The sequence below is a fragment of the Diorhabda carinulata genome, chromosome 2 (genome assembly GCF_026250575.1).
Source record: "Diorhabda carinulata isolate Delta chromosome 2, icDioCari1.1, whole genome shotgun sequence".
NCBI lineage: Eukaryota > Metazoa > Arthropoda > Insecta > Coleoptera > Chrysomelidae > Diorhabda > Diorhabda carinulata.
This window is the reverse complement of record NC_079461.1, coordinates 17,736,366-17,762,179: the sequence shown is the minus strand read 5'-3', so window position 1 is coordinate 17,762,179 and position 25,814 is coordinate 17,736,366. Positions and strand designations below refer to the sequence as shown.

General features: G+C 33.3%; 2 protein-coding genes across 2 annotated transcripts in view; one reads left to right on the top strand and one right to left on the bottom strand.

Moving 5' to 3' along the window:
- LOC130903930 (uncharacterized) overlaps positions 1-25,397 on the top strand; it is a 36,122-nt gene extending 10,725 nt beyond the window's left edge. Inside the window, exons 2-4 of the mRNA XM_057816325.1 lie at positions 20,456-20,628; positions 20,691-21,188; positions 22,861-25,397. Coding sequence (XP_057672308.1) covers positions 20,623-20,628; positions 20,691-21,188; positions 22,861-24,939 — 2,583 coding nt within the window. The 5' untranslated portion in view covers positions 20,456-20,622 and the 3' untranslated portion in view covers positions 24,940-25,397. The remainder of the gene's footprint in view (positions 1-20,455; positions 20,629-20,690; positions 21,189-22,860) is intronic.
- Positions 1-25,814, bottom strand: part of LOC130903929 (N-alpha-acetyltransferase 16, NatA auxiliary subunit) — a 156,919-nt gene that overhangs the window by 98,347 nt on the left and 32,758 nt on the right. The gene's annotated exons all lie outside the window — the stretch shown is intronic.

The window sequence follows — 25,814 nt, the reverse complement described above, 5'->3', positions numbered from 1 at the left end:
AATGGTGGATTATGTTGAGCTCGAGGATCCAGATACCTGATGATGTCAGGTATCATATTCGTTATAGTTTTTTTAAGAATTGATTGAAAATATTCATTCGTAAATCTGTGCGATGTTTGTTCTTATTTATTTTCATGACGGAAAATATCTGCTCACATAAATAAGTGCTAGCAAATATGCAGAAAATGCTGTATGCTTTTATAATTTCAGGTAATTCTCAAAACTCTTGAAATATTGTGTATAAAATGAGAGTGTGTTAATCTCAGTAAAAGTTTCTTTCAAAATACAGTCCGTTTGAAGATCTATCAACTCCATTTGCAAATGAACTGGTGCTTGTGAAGCTTCAAAATTGAATAGATTGTTGAAAATTCGGAATTCCATTTCATTCATTTTTTGAGTCTTCGAAACGATTGTTGAATTTCGAAATCAAATTTTGCAGAAGTTGAGAATATTCATCCAATGATTTTAAATGAGGGAAATGCTCCAAAGTTTGATTTTTTATCTGATTTTCCCAAAGCCTCAACTTTGTTTCGAAGGCTTGAATATATGAATATATTTGAGTGACAATCAGATTTTTACTCTATAACTTTATATTCAGATCAGTCGAGTGTTTATTCATATCCACCAAAAAATTACTACTTCGCAGTACAGTTAAAATTCTTCTGCAGCCTTATCGCTTCGATTACTCGACTCAACTGACTCACATCACGTCGGCGCACCCGTTTTATATGGTTAATGAAGGTTATAGTGTAGACTCGAAGCTCGTGGAAGATTCTATCGTTCTCGACAAAAGTAATAAGATATTTCCACTATCTGGTAAGAAATGGCGATACTGTCTTTCTAGCTTGACCTTGTAATTACTTATAAACATCCATAGACTTGAGAATACAAATATTTAAAACACCCGTAGACTTGAGAATGTAAGTATTTAAAACATCCGTAGACTTGAGAATACAAGTATTTAAAACATCCGTAGAGGAATCGAATGAAGTGTAAAAGCTCTAAAAAACATGATTCTTCTTTCTGACACATTGCGATCGCGTGACTTATTGATACGGCCCAGGGGCCGGCAGCATTATTGAAATTTACACAGCGTTCCAAAACATACGTTGTTTTTCGTATTTTTTCTTTCATCATCATCATCATCATCATCAAGCCTTTCAATCCTTTGAATTGTGGTTATCGCTTTTGGCGCTTTAAATCCTTTTTTTGAGATGGATTACTCCTCGTTTTCTAATTTTTATTTTCTTTATAGTTTATCGTTTGTTTTGACTGCTTTTGTTATTATTTTCCATTCCTTTTGGTTCCGGCATTTTGTCTTTGTCTTCCTCTATATCATTTCTTGGCCTGCCCCTTCTCCTTGGCCACAATGGGATCCATTGCGTCATTCTGTTGATTTTCTCTCCATTTTTCCGTTTTTCTTTGCTCTTGTTTCTCCTTCCTGTGATATGTTTGGACCTGTTATAGTTCTCATTATCTTTTTTTCGGTTTTGTTAACTACTTCTTTTCTTTTGTTTATTACTGTTGTTTCCATCGCGTATGTGATCACTTATTAGGGTTTTGTACATTTTTAATTTTTTTTTTACCGAATAAAAATTTTACAATTTAATATTTTCCAAAATTGAACCAAACACAAATTTATACAGCACCAAAATAGATTCTCTCAATGTCATATTTATTTCATCCACTTCATCCGATATGTTGATAGTTTTTACAGAAACCTTGTACATTTAGGCGTTTTCTTGAAATATTTTAATTGTTTAAATAAAACGAGTTGCATCTTTTTCAAGTTTAAAGTAAAAAATAATTATTAAAATCCCAGGTAATTGTGAACGAGTGTGTTATTTGACCCACTTCCATCTGCAACAATGGTAATTTTGAATACAATATGGGAAAGTGTTGATATTCTCATCAAAATTGGCGACATTTCACTATTCTTTACATTTTTTAAATAATTTAATAATAAATTCGGTCACGACTTTACGCGAACACCTATTATTTTATATTACATTTGACAAATGCGTGATTTTCCAATAGGGATTCGACAATTTTGAATTTAGTTTGTGAACGCACCTTTTCACTTAACATCGATCTGTCACTATCCGTTTATTCAGTAGACATAAACTTTTCATTATGGTGAAGTACACGAAAGAACAACGTCTGCAAATTTTAGAAATTTACTACAGAAAGTTGGAGTCAGTGGCCGCTACTTAAAGAGCGTAAATCCGATTTGCGGTCGTAATTCTCGACCAAGTAACAAGTTCAGTGAAAAAGTTTGAGTCTATATAATCGTTGTGTGATGTTGCCGCGTCAGTGAGACTACGGGTTGGTCGAAGAGACGAAAATATCGCTGCCGTTGAAACGTCCTTAGCAAATGATCCAAATCATTCAATTCCACTGCGTTGGGCATCGCCAAGACCACTATATGGCGAATTTTGCGTAAGGATCTTACTTTAAAACCATACAAGTTCAGCCTCACTCAAGATTGAAGCCGATGGACCAGTCGAAGCGACGTACGTTCTCCGATTGCGTCAAGATGATCAATTTCATGGTAAAATCATCTTCAATGACGAAGGTCATTTCTGGCTCAATGGGTTTGTCAATAAACGAAATGTGACGGTGAAAATCCACATGTTCTTAATGAAAAACCACTTCATCCACAAAAGAAACTGTTTGGTGTGGTTATTGTGAATGGTGATGGTTATCGCGCCATGATTATCGATTATTTTTGGCCCGAATTATAATATTTGAACATGTGGTTTCAACAAGACGGCGCCACAAACCACACAGCACACGTTATAATCGATTTATTGAAGAATAAGTTCGATGAGCGTGTTATTTCAAGAAATGGACCGGTCGATTGGCCGCCTCGTTCGTGCGATTTAACGCCTCTAGATTTTTTTCTTTGGGGCTACGTCAAATCATTGGTCTATGCTAATAAGCCGATGACGTTGGAAAAGCTCAAAGCGAACATTAAACGAGAAATAGCAGCCGTTTCGGCCGAAATGTGTGACCGAGTCATGGAAAATTGGGTCCAACGAATCAACCGCGCAAACGTGACCACGGTGGCTATATGTTTTGAATATACTTTAACCCGATAATATAAAATTTTTGGAATATCTCAAATGGTTTTCATTTTATTTTGCAAAAAAGTTGTCAAGTCCTTATTGGAAAACTATATATACAAAGTATGGTAATTAAGAAATGCGACTTGCCAAACGCCTTAAAAACTTCTCGAAACAAATCAGTAGAGCCAAAAACAACAGAAAAACAAATTTTTGTAATATTTTAGGTTAGGCTATAATCTCTTCGGTGATGGTCAGTCTTTGCCTTTTGTGGAGCATGTTCGCCGGTTGATCATTTCTTGGTTTCTGGTGTCTAACAGTGGACCCATGTTTTGTCAACCGTCACGAAACGACGCAGAAACTTCTTCAGATTACGTTTAAACAACGTCAAACACAAGTGTTGTGGTTGATATCCGCAGAGAACGAACGCGGCACCCATCGCACAGCCAGCGTTTTATGCAGGGCGAAAAATTTAAAGAACACTACTGAATTACGATTACCATACCATCAATCTCCGGACTTAGTCAAGAACTGCATTCATCCAGCCTTCTCCAGAGCAGTTTTCTCACCTTATTTCTGGCATATAGAAAAATTTTTGAATAAGCGCGCGGAAAATTTAAGTGCTTCGTTTACCAGTGTCTATTGCGCAATTCATTATTCGTTGTTTGGTCAGAGACAATGTAAAATTTATCAAAAATTTGAGCAAATCGGGGTAATAGTGCTTTCCGAAAAGGTCGAAAAGTTATGGCAAACTTACCACATGCGCGCCCCAGAACAAGTGTTAGAGATGAGAACGTCAGCGCTATAGAAAAACTCATTTTGGAGTACCAAGTCAATACGGTTGAAAAATTGGGCGCATTACCATAGGTAGTATTGAGCAAATAGTTCATGATGATGAGTGCTAAGACTTTTTGTGCAGAAATTCATACACTATAAAATTCTAGAACACCCTCCGTTTAGTCCCGATTTGTCGCCATGCGACTATTATTTATTTAATCTACCGAAAGAGGTACTTGGCGGACTGCGATTCGGAGATAGGATCCTTCGTCCGCGAATGGTTTAGTGACAAACCGAGAGATGCAACTTAACCTAACAAAAGTTTATTGAACTTACTACGAGCGTCTTGAATGGGGAACTAACCTGCAACAAAAATAATTATTATGAGAAGAATGTTAAAAAAATATGATATTGTTGTTGTTGTTGTTGAATATCTAGATAAAGATAAAACAAATGAAATAAAATTTCAATATACAGAATAAAATCATAATGAGTAACTAATTTATAAGTATAGTAATATAGGTAGTAGTATAGGTAATAATTAGTAAATAAGTCCAAAGCAAAAATTAAAGCAGTATACAGCATGTCTAGAATTAAATATTATTATAAGAATAGAAGTCGTTTACAGAGTACAGTAAATATGCCCTCAAATTATTGCGGAATGCGGAAAAAATTCATATATGGAACGTTTAACTAATTCTGAACGTGGAGTAGGTAGGTAAAGATCGTGGAATGTTCTTTCTGAAATCGGAGAAGCGTGTTTACGAATTAGGCAAACGGATTCATAGATAAATAAGGAAGACTCTGAATTTTTAATCTTTTAAAGAAGTGTCTAGATATCGTTTATAAACAGAAGAAACAAAATAGGGCCTAGTACTGAGCCTTGGGGCACTCCATATTCTATTGACTTGCAAGTAGACATCGTTGTATCAATATTTACAAGTATGGCTTAGTATGACTTAAACCATACAAGAGGTGTTTCCTTGAAACCGTAGTACATAGTTTGAATTATTTATTAAACAAAAACCTAGAGAGCCGTTAAAAACTGTTTTTACCGATGTCATTCAACAACACCGAAACGTCATTTTGACACAACTTTTAGAACACAAAAAAGACTGAAAATGAAATATTTTTATCCAACATATTCAAACCTATATGTTATTAACGTTAGCAATTTATCGAATGTTGTTATACTCTAAAAATCTGGGACAGAAATTGATTTTGCATGATTTGTGTTCTCATTCAGTGAATCGTCGCTGACTTTCCTTTTTGTCCAAAACAAAAACATACCGCCGAATAATTTAAAAAGTTCCTCGAGAATCGATATGTTCCGAAAACTACAATTATAAGATTTATCAAATTGTGCACTTAACGCACTACTTAACACTATAGTTGTAAAAATAATGAATAACTACGCTATATCTATTTTGTAAGAATATAATGAAACTAAGAATATTTAATAATAGGGATAGAAGAATAGATGATAATTATCCCCAATTATAGTACATAGCTATTTGAAATTTTCTCATATACAAAATAAAACCAACAGCAGGAAATGAATCTTGAATCTGATATTTTGGATACTGCGGTGACATAAAATTGATAGAAATCAAATTAAAATGAACCAAAAAAAAGTCAACCGCGATAACGTGGTAATCAAACCTAAGAATTTTCGGATGTACTGGAACAAACTGCGCCCATCGACAACGAATACTTATGTTAACATCGCACTAAGTTAACATTTTTCATAATCAGTTCTATGAGGGTTTGATGGAATAAGAAATAAAGTTTAGACTACCATCCAAACCAGTCGGAGGTGCTAACAAAGCAAGAAGTTGAAACGCTCCAGAAAAAGACTATTTACTGTTGAAAGTTATCGCATTAATTGTCATTGCTGGAGGTTGTTGAAAAGAAGACATTTATAATTTAAATTAAAATATATATACGTAGTTCATTGACAAATGCGGAGCAACACCATTTGAAAACAATCCAAATGAAATTCCGTAGAGGAAAAAATCATGTCAGAGTCATACGAAAAAAACTCAGTCCAAGATTAAAAATAAACAATAAAATAAAAAAAATATGCGTTTCTCACGAAGGATAATATCCGTTTTTTTTTTCAAAACGTACGGGAACAGGAATTTTTTTTAATATGTTCAGGGGTGAATGTGAATCCAAGTGTACGTCATGGAGTTGCCTTTACACGGTGTTAGAACATAATCGACAATACAGTTTTTTTACATTTAACGGAAACGTCTTAAAAATATATAATTGATAGATAGACACGTTTTAGTTTGTTGTTAAGTAATTTTGAGGTTATGTAGATTTTCCCATTATTTCACATTAATTAGCGACATATTTGCATTAAAAGGCTATTTACCGTTAAAATCGGTTCTTTTAAGAGCGTTATTAACTTTTTTGCTTAATTTTTCATTGGTAATTGTAGATTCAATATATTTTCAACTTCCAACTTGTGAAATGAGAACGTTATTATCATTTTTAATCAAGAGCGCATTCGCAAATCGTTGATTCTTAACTGTGGATGAAACTGGATCCACCGCTACGCTTCTAGAAGAAAAACCAACCAAAACATAGACTGTAACACACAGTAGATTGCAAACTAAAACGTGTCTATCTATCAATTATATCTTTGTAAGACGTTAAATGTAAAGTAATTACTATGTATTGTCGATTATGTTTTAGCACCGTGTAAATCCAAAAGATTCGATTTTTGAATATCATTCGATAGAGAACGAGAGATGCACCTCTAGACAACTTGATCATGATCACGATATATAAATGAACAAAATTTTTTTGCTTATTAATAGCAAACAGTACATGATGATATAGTGTATTTTTAAGTCATAGCTTCATATCAAGTTATTTACTTTCGAACTTGTTGTACCATGAATTTTTTTACAATATTTATACACTATTACATAGACATCCAACAATTAAAATGAATCGCTGCTTGTAAAACATCTGAATTAAAATTGTAATACGCCATTCACAACATAAACGTGCGAACCTGTTCAAACAAAACACTTTCGTCCAATTGTCCAAACTAAACAAATTATAGCGAAATTAGGTTGAAGCCTTCATTAAGAATTACCACATAACTTACCGATATATTACGAAATTTACATCAAAATAAAGTAAAAAAATAGTTATTTATGCAACAAGTGAGTAGGGTGATGCTTTTTTTCACGAGTAGGACGGTTTGGCAATTCCTACTAATAAAAAAAAACGTTAATTTACTCACGAGTTTCATACAAAAATTTTTCTACGTCCGTAGACTTGAAACAATTCAACAAAACTTTTATCAATTTTTATTTTGTGATAGTAATATCAAAAGTACAACTGTGGGAAACGCTGGGGAAAAGCACTTTGTTCTATAAATACGTGGTGATCCAGGTTTCACTGCAGTTATGAATCGAAGCGAAAAATCTTCTTTTTCATCGCGCTTTTGATTTAAATGCGGCATCCATCGCACTGATTACTCACGCATGCATAATCCTCAGTATATGAAAAAGGAGGTATTTTGATTTACCGATAGTCTTTTCCATCTCTTTAACCTTGATCCAACTGTGAGCATTATCAATTTGAAATGAAGAAGAAGTTGGTACTTGCATTTAACGAGTTCAAAGAAATAACATCGTCTATAGTTGTATTGGTAGGATCGTGAACATTTATAATGTTGCTTCAAGTCGAATTAGTTGTTCTAGTTAAAATTTTTACTACGGAATTCATTTTGTTTCTTATTGTGTCTTCTACGGAACCCTCCACAACTGTGTTGGATTTCCACCCACCGTGTTTCTTCAGTTGAATTATATCGTCGGCACCATGCTAAAATTACGAATGTGAAAATCGGCACTTACCAGGAGAGCCAAAACACTAAATATAATTTTTTCCCACCTGGCGCGTTTGGTTATTTTAAATTTCGAAAGTCACTGAATTGAAGGTAAAGTATCGAATATGAAATTTTAGAGAATATTCGATAGTTTGCTATGAAGTTTCATGGCTTCCATTTTCTATACTTTACATTCATCTAGGATACAAAATTGCCATAAAATTAACAATAATGGATGAAAAGATAAAAAAAACTAAGAAAAACTTTTATTGAACACAAGACAAGGCAATAAATCCTTAAAAATATAATATAAATAATAATCAGGTAAATAATTTAGTTACATTTTACAAACGATTAATCAAAAACACATAATACATAAAAAAAAAATTTGCTGTTCAATTTCGGTATTATCGGGTTCTGCCAGAGAATCGCGAGTTGATTTGAAACTCGGAAGCTGCTCATAAAAAGACCTGTATGCCCTGGGAACCAGCCTTTGATTGCATATTTGCAATAAATCTTTCTTTTTTTTTTCACCTCCGATAAACAAATCTGACCATCGTATGGCATAAAAGGTTCAGGAAGGCTATCATTGGGAGTAATGAATTTTTCCCTCGGATCAAAACATGGAAATCAATGTCATCAAAATTACTTTTGACAAAAATTTGATTCAATTCAGATTTCCGGTATTGAAACCACAGACAAGAATTGAAACTTTTTGGGTTTTTCTTTTCTCAGTGGTTTCTGGAACAAATTTGGCTTCGTAAGGATTAAAATTTAAAAAATCATCATGCTAGAGCCTAGTCACATCGTAAGGTTTATTTTTTGCTTTAGCCTCAAAATCTGTCATTTTCGCTAGTTTAGATTATAATAATGTTTGGGAAGTTTTTTTATTTGTTTAACTGTGTAAACTGTTGAATATCATATTCATAAATTTTGCATAAATTCATCGAGTAAAGCTGTGAATTCGTAAAAATGACATTGGCTTACGACCATCTAACAGATTCATCATTTTACCAGTAGGTAGCCCTTTTTTATTACTACGAGAAACCATCGAACTCGTTATTTTAACATGGTGCCGACGATATCACCACCGGAATCAACTAAATAGCGTCGAAATGTATGCCCAGCGTAGTTTTTTTGGATTAGATAGATTCAAATACATTCCGAGGGAATTTTTGAAAGGTATTGATACCTACAACTTGGGTTTTGAATTCACCATTTCTATACTGCAAAAAGAAATGATCTGTTTTACATTTTTGGGTCGTTGGTTTTTATATTTTTTATAAATGTTTATAAAGTTTAATCTATTGTTTGATATTTCACCAATAACAGTAAAATCGATGTTGAACTTGAATTTTGTATCAGGTACTGTGATGATTAAAACATTTTCAGTATTATTAATATCATTATATAATTCCTCCCTCCGCAAAGCTCCTGTGATTCCGAATATTGAAGAAACCTGAAAGATGTTACAAATAATGTCCAAGCTTACATTAAATTTTTTTGCTGTCATACCTTATGCATCTGGATCTTGCAACAGAAACTTACTAATTTCTTCAGGGGCAAATGTTTTAGATTTTTTTCCAACTGATTTATTTTCCAAATATTAAATGAGTTTCAAGTATATACCGATGTCTACGTCGTTATTTACCATTAGGATGCTTTTCAGTTTTGAATAACTCGATCAAAGTGTTGTAGATTTCCACATTTTGGAATCAATTTCAAAGTAAGCTAGTAGCACTCTTTGTGTGAAGCTATTTATGCTTTTTTTAGTGGGCCACTCCATAAAAGAATTATATTCCTTTAAATACTGTTACCTGGACTTCTCAGGGAGAAGATTTATAGTCGCTGCAGTTGCCGATTCAACAACATCTTCTGGTGTAGAGTTTAAACTTTCTTCACTATTACTCTCCATCACTAATAACTCCTTTTATTAGACACAAAACGGATTTTATTGACCGATTCAAAAATGACATTCTTTATGAATGCAAATGATTAGAAAAAACATTATAACGGACGTAGAAAACTACTATTAATTTAGCATATTTATTTAAATCCACATTATATAATTATGTTTGGATTTTAGTTTAGAATAGCTGGAGTGGATTGAATTTTTTTAGACCTTTCTTCAAAATAAGCTAATAGCACGCGTTCTGTAAAGCTGTAGAAATTATCATTTTATAAAAGTGTTATATTCTTTTAGATAGTTTTCTTTAGAATTTTCCAGCAACAAATTGAATTTTGCCACATTTGCTTTTTCTATGATTTCTTCAGGAGTACAAATTTCAAACTCGGAATCTTCACTTTCCATCTTAACTATAATAATTATAGAAAACCACTTCTAAATTAAGACAAACCGAATTACCGATTAAAGTCGAATCAGTTCTTGTGCTGTTATGCCAAAATCAAAGGCGTGTGGTGTGTGCACTAATCAACTGTGTAGCGTGTAGAGCGTGAAATAAACTTGTCTTTATGCCTTTTCTTTAGTGCTTTTTTACTTTTTTTTCATTTTAACCATAAACAACCGCTTTACCCATATAGGATTTTACGATGGGCCCAGTATAGGCCCAGACTTAGGTCAAATATGTACAACTCTGGTACTAGCTTGGAAGCCGTTATTGGCCTAGACTTGGTGGTACTCTAGGATGATAACAATGTCCCTAGCTTGGTTTGCAAGCCTAGACCAGGCCCGGTTGCCTAGATAAACCCAAGACTTGTCTGCATCCCTGGGTCAGGCTGGTTGCTTAGATAGGTCCCAGGCTAGTTTGCAAATCTGGTCCAGGCTTGGCGAACCTCAGAGATGATAATAATGTACCTTGCTTGGTTTGCAAGCCTCGACCAGGCCTGGTTGTCTAGGTAAACCCAAGACTGGTTGGCATCCCTGGGCCAGGCTTGTTGCTTGTTAAAATAGATTTTTAATATGTTGTAAATAAAATTATAGTTGTATGACAAATTTCTATCAATGCACTTATGCACTAATTAATGTACATGAAAATATTAGTTAAATAATTAAACTTATAAAGAAATGATACAATTTTTATTGTCTTTTATGCATAAAAGAATTTTATTCATAAAAAATTATTACTTTTAATGTTCAAATATCTTTTGTGGATAAGATATTAGAACAAAACTTTATACAGGGTGTACAGGGAGAGTTAAAACTATCAGTATATGGCAGTATATATAGTAAAATCATGAAGATTATGTAAATTTGCTTTTAAAACATGGTGAATGTATCAAAGTTGTTACGAGAACATGTACTTTATTTGCTGCTGTTTACATAATCTTCGTTATTAAATTGAGAACGAGCCTTTTTAACGATTTTCGAAAGTATCAACAATTCATTAATGACAGTTTAAAAGAATAAAGAAATTTGATATTTATGAAGTTAAACTTTTAACAATTTTTATACACACCCTGTATAAAATGAAAAATTCAAATACGTCTGATCTTGCTAAAAGCAACCTAACAGAAACCATTTTTATATATTTAAGGGTATCGTCGTAAAAAAACAATTTATAAGAGTCTGCAACGGTCAAATTTATTACAAAAAAATTAATAACTCAAAAAGTATGCATTTTTCGAAAAAAATTTATAGACAAAAGTATACTAAAATTTTACGTAGATTTCAAAAATGTATTAATATACAGGATGTTCAATTTAAAATAACAAAGTTACAGTGGACTTCCGCTAAAACCGGAAGTAGGCCATCTTTGAAAATATTTTGATTAAAAAGATCGTATCCGAAAACCCAAACGTAGAAAGTTTCATAATTTTACTATTAAGTATTTTGCAGTATATACAGAGTATGCATTTTTAGAAAAAAGTTTTCAGTCAAAATACTAAAAATACTAAAATATTAAAATTTTACGTAGATTTCAGAAATGTAGTTAAGTAATGAGTAATTTTTATGAAAAAGTGTCGTGTACTTTAAATATTCCTATTAAACATTAATCCGTAATAAATAATGCATTATTAGTTCAAGTTATAACATGAAAAGTGTTGAATGAAATATTTTTTATAACTTGTTAGATGCTGTGTTTACTTTCGAATTTTCCAACCGCCTTACTGAACATTTACTAATTTTGACTTGTGTCATTTTTCTACCAATACAGCGATATCTTCTGATTACCAAACCTTTGTTCTTTACACGTACCCATCCAAATTCAGTATCAGTATCTAGGGTTTCTATATATTTTTTTATATTGTAATGTTTTTAAACGATTCAAAATACTGTGTGATGTGGTATAGCCCCTATAAATGTTGGAGCATAATCACAGTACTAAAATTTTAAAAGCTTTTCTGTGGTTGAACGAAAAAAATCATCGAAACCTAATTACTTTACCGGGTTTAAATATATGGTAAACAAATATTTTCAATCTGAAAGTGGTTTTTCTCTTTGAAAGGTACAGTCGACTTCCGGTAGTACCGAAAACCCAAACGTAGAAATTTTCATGATTTTACTAAAAGTATTTCGCCATATACAGATAGTTTTAACTCGTCGTAGGATACCCTGTATAGTTATTCAGAGTTCTGCCAAGCCTGGCTGACTATAAAATGGTCAGGTTTTCCAGTGTTAGCACAAGCTAAGCCTCGTCGTTCAAGTCTAGGAGCTCCTACATGTGTAAGCTCTACAAACCGGTGAATTACAAGTTTTTTTAAATAAAATAGAAATTAAATAGAAAATAATTTTTCTAAAACAAATAGACTGTATGCTTTTCAATGGTCGGTTTCTTTTTTAGCGATTTCCTGCAAAACATTAACTTGAAGTGTCGCACACTTTATCGCTTTGGATGACAATAAATGATTGGTAAAAAAAATAGTTGGAATATTTGATAATATCAAGAGGATCAATAGATTTAATTATTATATAGATTTTTTTCACGCTTTTTGACCGATTCAGAAATTACATTCTTTATAAATGCAAATGAATGAAAAAAAAACATGAATATTATAACGGAATTAGAAAAATAAAAATCAAGTATTGTACACATTTTCAACAAAACACAATAAAGTGTCAGTAGTAAAATCATAACAATGAAAGTATTTACAGCTCGTGATTTCTTTAATGAATGGTAATAATTTAGTAAACTTTAATATAACACATCAGCTTTAAGTGAAAATTGTTTAGAAATCCAATGAAATCGGTTAATTTGAAGTGGACTGGTTTCACTTTATCACGGATACATATTGATTTATTTCGATTTCGTTTCAAATATTAAATATTCGAAAATGTTACGACTTGTTTGTAATACTGACGAGAATATTGATGAAATTATAGAATCAAACATACCAAAAAACCGTTTTCAATGATAGAATGTATTGATTACATGGAAATCGGACCCGCCGCTAAAAATATTTCATGCAGCAACATTGGATACCACCACCAAAATATTAATAATAATAATAATAATAATAATAATAATAATAATAATAATAACGACAAATACAGTGTTTTAAAAGCAATTAAAATTAAAGTGGAAAACGCAAAAAAAAATTTATATTTTCAAAAAATTCTACATACATAATCCCAAAAAATATCACGTGAAAATCATAAAATTTATTTATGAAACATATGTAAATAAAAGTATATAATATTTTTCACAATTACAAAATTTTGAAAAAAAAATTTCCAAAAAAATAAAATTATTTTTCACTCTCTCCGCATCTACCAACCTAACCTAGTCATTTTTTATGTAAAATAGTCTTCCACGCCATCCAGACACTTTTATTATTCATACGCAATTTCCGTGGTGGTGGTATAACGAATAAGTACCGATTCGTCGTTAATATTTTTTTCTATATACAGGTTGTCCCAAATTAAATTTGTAGTTTATTAAAACTACTTTTTAAAAATAATTTTTTATTTCTACAAACTAAAAGTGAGACCTTACAACTCGAAAGCTAAAAAATATCTAATTATGACATTAAAATTTTCATGAAAAGTATCCGTGGGATTGCAATTCAGCAGTCTAGCGGTGTCGGGTTACTAGAAGCGTTTCCATAACTCCCACTACAAGATAAAACTATTTGTATATGGCAAAATACTCAAAGTAAAATCATGAAAATTTCTACGCTTGGGTTTTCGAATACGATCTTTTCAACTAAAATATTTTCATAGACGGAATAATAACTTAGTTATTTTTTGTAATTGGTAGGGAAGAAAATTGAATATAACAGCGTTGCCATTTAAGACAATTTACATTATTATTGTATATAAAATATTTTCTATTCAAACAAGTAAGTGTGTAGACCAACAGTTATCAGTGCACATTCGAAACATTATTTGTTATAATTACCACCTTCCAACTGGGAGTGGTCGTTGAGTATTTCGAAAAGAAACCACATTATGTTCTAGTTGTTCAGTCACGTAAATGTAATTTGATCGTGTAGTTTCCTGAAATACGCACATTTCGTCCATTTCCACACAATTTGATAATAGTTGTGTAAATACGTATTCGCTTATGTCGACTATCTTAATGAACCAAGTAAAGATTTCAACAATGTTTATGATTTATGTAATAAATATAATTATCATCCCTTTTATCGTATGATACAGAGTAAAAAAATGTAACATTAATGATTTATTTCGAAATATGATTCGTATAAATACTGTTTATCATTCTTGTAAGTATCCACTAAAAAAGTGACTATGATGACACAAAAAATAAATGAAGGGGTGAGACAAGACAATAGACTAGCAGCATTATTAAAACAGTAATTACTACTAAAACTTTATTTTTAAAATGGAAATTCCCGTCCAATAATAGAAAAAATATTTGTTAAGCCCTAACTGGTACCACTTTTCAATAGCTTAATTATCCCTGGTTGCATTAGCAGGAAAGTATGAAGGGGAAAATTGCTGGACGACGACAATTTTGCAAAAAAAACTCGCCAGGCAGGAACTTAGATCATGGAAGGCATTTGTTAGTGTAGTGAGGGGACTTTTGGGCAACAATATGGATTGAAACTACCAACAGTTAGTTAATTAAGTGCAAATATTTTCAATTTATAAGATTTAAGAAACGTGAAATTATTTTTTTAATAAATATTAATTTTTTTACCAATGAATATATAACATAAAAACCTTAGCTGTTACAATTATTTTTTTCATATTCTCGTATTTGTATATATTTTATCACAATATCTATCTATCTATCTATCTATCTATTATAAAATTTCTATTTATAAACTTTTAAAATTGTATCTATAAAATTTTTTTGTCGACCAGTGTTATCTTAGCTCTCTTTTATCTAACAGAAAATGTCAATAAAATAGGCAAGTAATAGCGTACGCGGACGATTTAGCTATAGTAGCAAATAATAATGAATATAGTTTAAAAAACAAACTTTTAAACCATATAAAACTGAAAAGTTTTTAAAATAAGATTAAAACAATATTGAAAATAAAATCGATGCACAAGAAATATTGAACAAACCACCCCACGCTTTTTTCACAATATTAATAGTATTTTACATTCATTATTGTTTCAAGCTTATAAAAAAAATTTCTTCTTTTTGGTTCGATTTATTAAATAAAATTTTTCTTCAAGTTCTAATCATTAGTGTTGTAAATCTCCAACAGATACTGCACGGATGTAAAATTCGTAGTATAGTCTCCAACAGAGGGCAGACAGTTGTAAAATTTGTTTCGATGTAAAGAGAAAATTTGCAGTGATAATTTCCAAGAATAAAATTTTTTATTGTAGTCTGAACGGGATTTGAACCAACGACCACCAAATCCGCAGGTTAATGCCTTAACTCTCTCGGCTAACTTACGCAATTAAAGTGGTTTGATATACTAAAAGTAATAAGCCACAAAGAAGAGTTACAAACAAAAAAGCTCACATACAGGTGAGTCTAACATAAACTTGTTAAAAATTTATGCCGAGACGTATATGAAAGCTGCCACATATGATTTTATCCCTCAGCGAAGGACAGGTATTTCTTGAGATTCAACAAAACCAAATCCTCTCAGCCAAATCTCGTCGAAGCAGCTACCGTGAGTCGAGTCATATGTGGAAGAGCCCAACAGCTGCAATAAGCATTTATTCTTTTGTTTGGAATAAAACGTCGCAATTTCCGCAGCTTTTACGAATTTTTGGGCCAATGCTTGTGGGCGTTCAACACCAGAAGCGTTCCAAATAACAGAACGAAGCTCGTATGAGAAGAAACTAACTGAAAGAAAATCAAATGAGATCATGATGGCGAAAATGAGATAGTGGAACATTTCTAGGTTATTGATATTGAGAATTGAATGGGGATAACGCGAAATTGAAATATATGGAGATACGAAAGAAACTAATTCCAGAAAAAAGTTTATAGTATCTTTGGTGGTTCCAGTGGCATTTCTAGTTTCGGGAAGTGAATTTAGATCATTGATAACTAGATTCAGTTTGTGGGACAAGCAATGGAAGTAGAGGGATTTGGAGTACTTTTTGCGTAAGACTCTCCATCTTTTCTGGACATCATTGAGCAACCATCAAAACCAAAACCAACGCATTTATTTATATTCAGATCTTCTTTTGTTAAAAAGTTATCTATGCTATGTGCAATCGATTTCGCATCCAAATCTTTTAGCTCAATGAATCCGACAAACATTTCTTGGACTGTGTTTTTTCATCAAAATATCGCATACCAATCGTTGTTCAGTGCCAGAAATATTATCTGTTTCATCTGCTAGCACTCTATATGCTGCTGCTTCTTAGTAGCTTAATAACGCTTCCTCAAATACCAATAATTTCATTTTGAATATCCAATGAACGGTAGCTGGCATTCTTTTTCCCTTGCTCAATGTTTCTTTAAAATCAAATCTCCAGAGTTAATTCGCAGCCTGTATAATAGAGAGAATGCCTTCACCATAATGTTTACCTCTCAGTGCTAATTCGTGTGACTTAACGCAGGAAATAATAGATTTTATGATTTTGCGATTTTCTTCAATAATTCGCTGGGAATATTTGTTCAGTTGCAAATCAACAGGCACACCTTCGGAAAAAGATTTAGCAGCTTCCAATGCCACCTTATGGAAGTGCTTTTTGCACTGCTCGTGAATATGTTTGAACTTACAAAAGGACTTATAGTAAATGATCCCAATGCGGAATTTATTAATAGGTAAGGAAATCAATTGCTGAACAGCCTTAGGACTTTGGTTGCTTTGTGGCTAGCTACATTTAATCTCTAGGGGGACAACTACTACCCCCCCCCCCCCACGGCCCCCAGTTACATTCATTTACATTCACCTACTATTGACACGTATTTACATTATTTTCTTTATTTTGCTTCGTTGTTTGTTTGTTAGTGAATCCACAATCACACAAATTTCAAATTGTGGCGAATTGAAGTAAATCAAATTACATAATATTTGAAAATGTCTTTTTATATGGTGTTATTTCTATATCGGAAGGACTATTGGGGAGTGAAACTTGGATCAAGTGTATAGTATAGTAATTGATTTCAGATTTGAATTTCATACATTTTAAACTCGCAATATACAACCCACGTACGTCATAAACATAAAGATAAATTAATGAAAGGTGGCGTGTACCAACAACGTGCTAATTTTTTTCCTTCTATTTCTCAAGTGAGTGAATTAAATAAACCAAGTTCAAGACAGACGTTCATTACATGGTTGGACGAACTAGAGAAATGTTTTTACAGAGAAAACTTTCCATTTTTAATTTTCTTTTATCATGAGTTTATATATACGAGGTCTGGCTATTGAATATCTTGTCTTTGCACGTCCCAAAACACGTGCAACAAACTGAAATTTCTCGTTAAATTGAAAAAAAAAAACTCCGACTAACAAATACTAGAAATCCTTCATTGTGATACATTTTGACCAATGGTTCACAGTTGGAGATGAGGATGGCGCCACTTAGCGTTCACTGGGAAATGTTTAACTCCAAATGCGACGCTCTTTGACGTTGTCTCCAGTTCGATTTTCAAGCCCGAACGAGGGGTGTTAAACTGCTCTGATGAGACGCAACAAAGTCGAAACTAGTCAGTGGTTACATCCTCTCCTTCCAATTGCGAGCCATTGAGGAGAGGATTCAGAGATGTAATTCAACATTTGTCGAGGCATTAGCCAGGAAAGTAGTTGTTTTCCCCTTTGAAGAACGGCGGAATACATTTTCAAAATATTGATTTTCGAAATTAGTTCAGAGGTGAATAGTCAAAATCCTTCATCTTGATATATTTTGACTAAAAAATGACCGACCTAACATGAAGAAAGTTTATCATAAAAATAAATAGTAAAATATTTTATTACGCTAATTACGTGATTATATACTATACTATAATTATATACTACTATAATACTATATATATAATACATACTATAATTTATACTCCGAATTCCTAGGAAAAAACTCGCTTTAACAAACAATGTCTATTTCAAAAAGATCGTTTATAGAAAAGGTCACATAATTGGTAGAATTTTATTTTTCTCTAAAAGTTGATTGCTACATGTCTCGAAATAAGACAATAGAATATCGATGGGAACAACCTTGTCATGATTCCTTTCTCTTTAAGGGTAGGTGCCGAACGAACAATCTCAACAATCACACCCATTTAAGACGCAACTTTGTCGTGTTGGTGTGTAGAAATCTAATAAGGTTGCTTCCATCAAAGCTCCATTAACATTTTTAATAAACAGGACTAATATTAATCATTGTGGATATCAAAATTAAAATAAATTTGGGTGCAATCAATAATTTTTGGAGAGGAACAAGATAAAAAGTTTATTTATATACAAAATATAGAAAGCCTATTATTACAACGTTTCAACATAGTTCAAGTAACGTTGAACGTAGTTCCAAATGTACGAGGTAAGAGCAAAAATACGATATACGAGGAAAAATTGGTCATCTTGTGTGATACTTTTATTTGAAAGGCGTTAGCCCAACCAATATACAATCTGAACTAGCGCCTTCGGTATCAACAGTAGAATATTGAATAGCAAACTTTGAACGAGGCTGTATGACCTGCGAAGACCAGCATCGCAGAAGACGACCAAATGAGGTGAGGAGGGGCTGTAATTCAATATTAGTAGAGGCATTAGCCATGAAAGTAGTTGTTTTCCCTTTTAAAGAACGGCGGAAAACATTTTCGAAATTATTTCAAAGGTGAATAGTAGAAATTCTTCATATTGATACATTTTGCACACCTCATTTACCATCGAAATCTATATTATCGGAGACCACGCTAGATTCCTACCTGACCAATGGTTCGCAGTTGGAAATGAGGATGGCGCTAATTAGCGTTCGCTGGGAAATGTTTAACTACCAAATGCGACGCTCTTTGACGTTGTCTTCAGTTCGGGTCTCCAACCCCAATTAGGGGCGTTAAACTGCTCTGATAAGACGTGATAACGTCGAAACTAGTCAGTGATTACAGTCTCTCCTTGCAATTGCAAGCCATTGGGGATGTTAATATTGACAAAAGTATATAGTAGAAAACCTTTATTCTGATACATGTGAGTGCTAGAAGGCATTGTTTCATATATTTTAGATATTGTGATTAACAAATTTAAATAGAAGCGTTCAAAGTTTCTCTTCCGAGATATCTTAAGCAATATGTAAACGTAAAATATCTTTCATAATTTAAAAATGTTATATTTGATTTTCAGTGAATCAAAGCATAAGATAAAATTGAAAACCTATATATTAATCGAAGAACTGCAAGTAATAGTTAAAATATGAATTAGTAATCAATGAAAACGAAACATTTCACACATATGTCAAAAATTACTCATCGTGTCAAGTTATTAGTTAGTTAATGCAGTTATTAGAATTCTTACGAATTGAGAAGCTTTTGACATATCTGGGGTTTATATTGAATATTTAAGAAACGCAACTGTATGCACAGCAGTCCCAAACAGGCGATATCACAGAAGAAGAGTTGTGACAGCATGGTTAATTTACTATACCGTCATTTTAAGTCCAATTTTCATAAAACACTAAATTATCAACTGAAATTATTTTTCGAACCAACCTAATAGACGTTTGAAAGAAAAATCTCGTTGTTTACATATTTCTCAAGATATCTATCTATCTTCTAATCAAATTTGTCAAGAGAAAACACAATATTATCTTCAATAATTGGAACAACGCCCTCGAACATTCATAGAACTACTAAAGGCTACTTGACATGATGCAATGCAATGCAAAGCGCAATATTTCTTGATGAAAAGCATGCGCATATGAAATTCATCTGATTGTTTCATGCAAGATCTCGAACTTGCAACATCATCGGTTTGGTGCCATTTTTATTGCATGGAAGTTGCGATCTAGTTACTTTTTGACTCAACAGATCCGGCTGACTTTCGTAAAACTTCGTTATTTTCATTATTAAACTAGGTACAAAATATTAGATAAAATTTGAGGTTAGGAATTTGTTTACTTTTACTTTTTACTGTACGTTGTATTGCATTATGTCAAGCGGCCTTAAGTATTTGAATATTTAGTATTACCGGACAAAAGGTATTCCAAAAAACATCAAATTCACAGAAATAGAAAGCAGAACCGGACTTACAGGCATTTCTCATAACAAGGTTCTCAATCTTCTCTTATTTGAAGAGATAAATTAAGCCTTGTAGAATGAAAATTGCGCAGAATTTATCGAAGAATTCGATTATTGTATATAAAGTGCTACTAACAAATCAGCCCCCTAGAAATACTACATTTTTCCATCATACCTCGTATATCAATAAATTCTACATAATTTTACATAAAGAACTTTTTCACTACATGAAAAATATTTTTCAGGTGGGAGAAACACCATGCAATGTTCGAAATTTTGAAGATCGAGTCTAATTTCATATCCTGGCATAATTCTTAATAATCTTTTGAGTGATATCTTTCAAAGTCTCTTTGTCATCAAGCCGGTGTCCTTTGGAATAGAGTGTCGCGGGAAGAACTGTAGGGAAACTGTTATGAAGGTATCCTCGCATATAAAATATAACCTAATCATAACTTTGAATCGAATTTCTCGATTTTCTAGATGAGCCGATTCCGTTTCCTTTTAATTCTGATGTTTGCAACGGTAACTTTGGCTTTGGATCAACGAAAATTGAAACCGACAGACCCTATCGTCAACAATCATTTACAAACTGCAGATGATGACTCCGGCGATTCCGAGTATATGAAAATCGAAGCGACAGGTGATAAAATTAATAAAAAAACAAAAAACAAAACTGCGGATGATGATAAACCCAAAACGTTATCTCAACAAATAGCCGACGGAAAATATGCTCTAATACAAAAAGAGATATTTAGTAAGCCTCCAAAAAAATTGGGAGTATTGAGTTACGATATTAATCATGAGGTACCGAATGACGATATTAAAAATCTAGGGGGTTTGGATAAAAACGATATTTGGTTGGCGGAAAATCATCTCTTGGTATTGAGAGGTGGAGTATTTCCACCTTACGATGATCGAAAAGACACAGGCGAATCACCTTGGGCACCTTTGGACAATTACAAAGCTCCCTTACACCAGGTTCGTAATTTTAACAGATATAAATGTAAAATAATCGATTTTGAGTCATCTGGTGCCAAAAATATTTTTTTAAATTGCTGAACTCACTTCATTAGGTGGGCTGAAAAGTTCGTAAGCTTTCATCTGTTGACAAAAAAGACAATTAAAGCTAATTCTTGGCTTGATAAACATTATTCGGACTTTGCCACAGGAAAATCAACCATTGAGAAACGCTTTGTTAAATTTAAATGAGGCTAAATGAGCACCAAATACGATTTCCGCTCCAAGCAATGTTTGAAGCTGAAATTTTTGTGTGACAATGGAAGGAACGTGGCTCTATCATTCCACTACAGACTCCAGTCCACAACAATCAGCCTAGTGGACTGCACGTGATCAACAGACTCCAAAGAGTGAAAAAATGTGGTTGGCAAGGTTATGGCATTGAAATTTTGGAATGGGTATTCATCGACAATCTTAAAAAGGGGAAAATCATAACGTTAATGGAGCGTTTGAAGGGCGATTTGAAGAAGAAAGTGCTGGTTCATCAAAGAAATGCACCGGGTCACAAACTAATGAAAATGATAGTAAATTAGGCTTCGAATAACATCCACGTCCACCGTTTTTTTCAGATCTGACTCCAAAGACTTTTTCCTGTTTTCAAGAAGATGCTAGCTGGACAGAAATTTTGCGACGATGAAGAGATTGTCGAAACTGATGGCTATTTTGAGGCTAAAGACAAATCGTACTGAAAAATATTGTTCTTATGCTAGCCTACGAACTTTCAAGTTCCAAATCTTCATTTATAAGTTCATGATATTAGAAAGATTTCTCTAAAATAATGCTTGAAATCGGGTTTTTATTAAAAAGCTTTGAATACAAAAATACCAGTAACGGATTGTGATTTATTCGCCTAAGATTTTATTCAGTTCTTTGACCAATTCTGAGAATTCTAGCTTAATTTCATTTTAAAAATTGCTTCAACTTGTTCGAATATAAAGTGAAGTCGCTTTAGGTTGTCCCCTTTTTTTAATTTTTTCTTATTTATGCGTCCCATATGCTCTTCACTAGTCTTGAATCTTGCCCCACCAACTTAACTGTCATAGCTCAATGAATTCTATCCATATTTCATCTCTTCAGCTTGCAATGCACTCCATTGTCTATCAAGTCCATATTTCGCAGCTTCAAGTCAATATCGATCTAAAAATTGCTACATAAACATTTTTGTTTGTCTTTTATGAGATTTATTTCTTATCAACCCAGCAGTTAATCCTCTGGTCGTCATACCGAATTTCTTTGGTGTATTATTCCAGATGTCAAGTTTTTCTGTAAATCTTAGATATTTTCACTGCCTGTAACTTCTTTTATTTTCTTTGGTTGAGGAGGTATTCAATATATCATCTATTAATATGTTTAACGTTCCTCATTATTTTGTCATAAATTTTGTCCATTCTTCTTCTTCTCTCAGCGCCTGCTTCATTCTAATGAAGGTTGGCAAACATCCTTTGGAATTCCTCACGATCTTCAGTCATGCGTATTAGTTTTACGGCATCACGTACATGGAACCAATCTCGAAGGTTCTTCAACCATGAAAATCTTTTTCTACCCAGGCCGCGCCTGCCTTCTATCTAGAGTGTCCATTAATAATTCCAAATGAAGCGTTTGTATATTTGAAATATTCTTTTTTGTTTCACAGGTGAAAATACCGAAAAATCCAAAGGTACCGCCGCCCTTTCCTGTCCAGCTCTTTGAAAACGGGCCGCTCCAAATCCTGGGCACAAACTCTTCGAGAACGATTAATGGAACGTACGAAAATGCCCTCAATGCTATTCCATCACCCGAAGGATATCCCCCACCTCCGTCGTTCTACGAACCTCACAATACCAATAAGGCCAACTCTACTCCCTGGTCAGCTGCGTTGCCAATATCTAGCAACCCTCCACAGGGGGAGTATCCAGGGGGGTTGCCGTTACCCCCATTCCACTTGAACGGAACCTTGCCGCCTTCTTTGAATTATTTACCTCCAGGATCCGTAATATTACCACCACCAGGAAATCAAACAGATTACATAGATTACGACGACCCTTCAATTTATTATCCTCCGCCTTACAGTTTTTATTATCCAAAAGATAATACATCCAACGTTCCTCCCGGACCGTTGGTACCAGGGATTATTTTACCTCCTCCTCCAAATTTCTTCGCGCCCTTAGAAGACACTTCCTCAACTAGTTCTCCTACAAGAAAACCTCAGCGATACAGAAAGCCAACGACAACTCAAGTCACAATAACAATTTCAAAATCCACAACGAAAAAAGCTACTTCGTCTCCAAAAACAGTTAAAATCTATCCAATAAAAAATCACCAGTACCTCAGCGAAGTTAGGAAAACGGCTACTGCACGTCCTCCTATAAAATCGGTAACTATCGTGCCAGAAGTATACACCGCACCTCAAAAATCTAGACACCAAATAACGCAAGGTAAAAAGAATGGTGTTACTATTCTAAGACCGGTAAATCCTCCACCACCTAGATTATTTACGTACGAAAACGAAATACCCAATAATAAACCATTCAAAAATTATGGTCCACCAGAAACTGAAAAAATAAGCGTCACTACGACAACGCCTTCGAGATACCAATCGACAGAAAGCAACGACGAAGAAAACTATAGTAGAAGTAGAAAATATAAAACTACCGCTCGACCTCGACAATATTATTTTTACAACGAAAATGAAGACGAAAACTCTCGTAAAATTAACACGTTCAAAGAAAACAATGAACCCTATTATGTTAGACCGAAACCTCTTGCGTCGAGACACAGAAGACCTCAATATGTGTATGTTACAGCGAAACCTTACAACACGCAAAAACCAAGATTCCGATTCATTCAGCAACCCGTGAATCGAGATACTTTTAACGTTCACATAAGTAAATTGAAAAATCAGATACAGAATTATTATACTACTCCTTCTACTAGTAGTACCTTGCGATCAGAACCTAAGCCGGTGTATCAATTCAGTTTCCAAGCTGCCAATTATCCATCAGCCCAAATACACAAAGAAGATCGATTCCAACGTATACCAGCAGAATATACAGTAGAAATTCAGCAAGCTATAGAAATAATAACACCCAAATATCAAGAAAATGTTTTGTACCAGCATACCACCCAGCGGCCGTATTATCCTAGTACAACTCGTAAACAAGAAGTTACGCGATACGTGAATGATATGGCAACATCTAAACCGGTATCGGAATATTCATTCGAGGTGACACCTAATCCGGTATACCAAAACTATTACACTAAACCTGAAGTGAATTATTTTGACGATAGAACTAAAACGTACTTTACAATGTTTGGTAGGAAGTTGCCGACAAGTACAACACCAATTCCCCGCGTACAACCAAGTCCAAATTACCAACAAAAACCCGTATCTTTAGAAGGAGACACGCTGGTGAACTACATTCATCCAAGACCTACCATCAATCCGGACGCTGAAATCCTACCCATTGACAATACCCCGAGGTATCCAAGCATGGAGAGATACTCATCGAGGAATCCTCAAAAAGGTAACTCTCAGATAATCAAAGCCATAGAAGTACCTTCTAGTGAACCCCGGGACGGTTCTTTTATATCTTATGAGTTACCAGGAGACGACGGAGCACATTTTTACTTTCTCACACCTCAATTGGCTCAAAGAAAAGACCAAGGCGCCGGTTTCTACTTCTCGAAAGCTAGGCGAAGAAGAAACGACAAGACTTTAGACGTACAAAGATGAATTAATTGTATTTGGGACACAGTTGAACTGATTTATTTTTTCAAACTAATTAGTGCCTATTCTAACTGGTCTGTGATCATGTTTTGGTGATAAGCGATAAAAACTGAAGGATTTTATAAGATTGGCCGTTCAATATTGCTTGGGTACAATTTTGACGAAAAAAAAACGGAAATAATTTATTATAATGGGAAAATATTTATCAATGTGTTATTGTAATCTTGTCCAAATGATATTGAACTAAAAATTAATTAAACAACTTTCGAAGAAATATTTTATGGTTAAAACAATGTTTAAAAAAAACCTTCTTATTTGTATAAAACAATTAACGAGGAATGTTTTTTGAGTGCATTTTAAAAATTAAAAATCGAGCAGATATTGTTAAGTAATTTTATTTTTACCTAAAAGCCTGTACTTCAATATATTTTTTAACAAATTTTCATTAAATTTAAGACATTTTTTCTGTTGATTCTCATTTTCAAATAATTTTTCCGCCTGTCTTGACAACAACTTCATCGATAACATCATCGTCGTTGTGTTTCTTCAAATGAAGGAACATATGGCATTGTCACTTGGCGCTAGATAGGGACAGTGGGGAGCAAGCTTCGAATACTTTATCTTCGATTAGTCGCATAGGGACAAGCATTATCTTGAGGTAAAATGATGCCTTTGCTCAAAATACCACGCCTTTGGGTTCGAAACGACGCACATATAGGTATTTTAATTATCTACGCGATCAAAAGTCAAAATAATAAAGTTAAAAGAAAGCTTCTACAATGAATACCTGTGGTTATGGGACATTCCAATGAAGCGTTAAGTTTGTTAATTAAACTTTTCTGTGTTTGTCTAGTGCAAAATATCAATTGATTCGGAGAAAA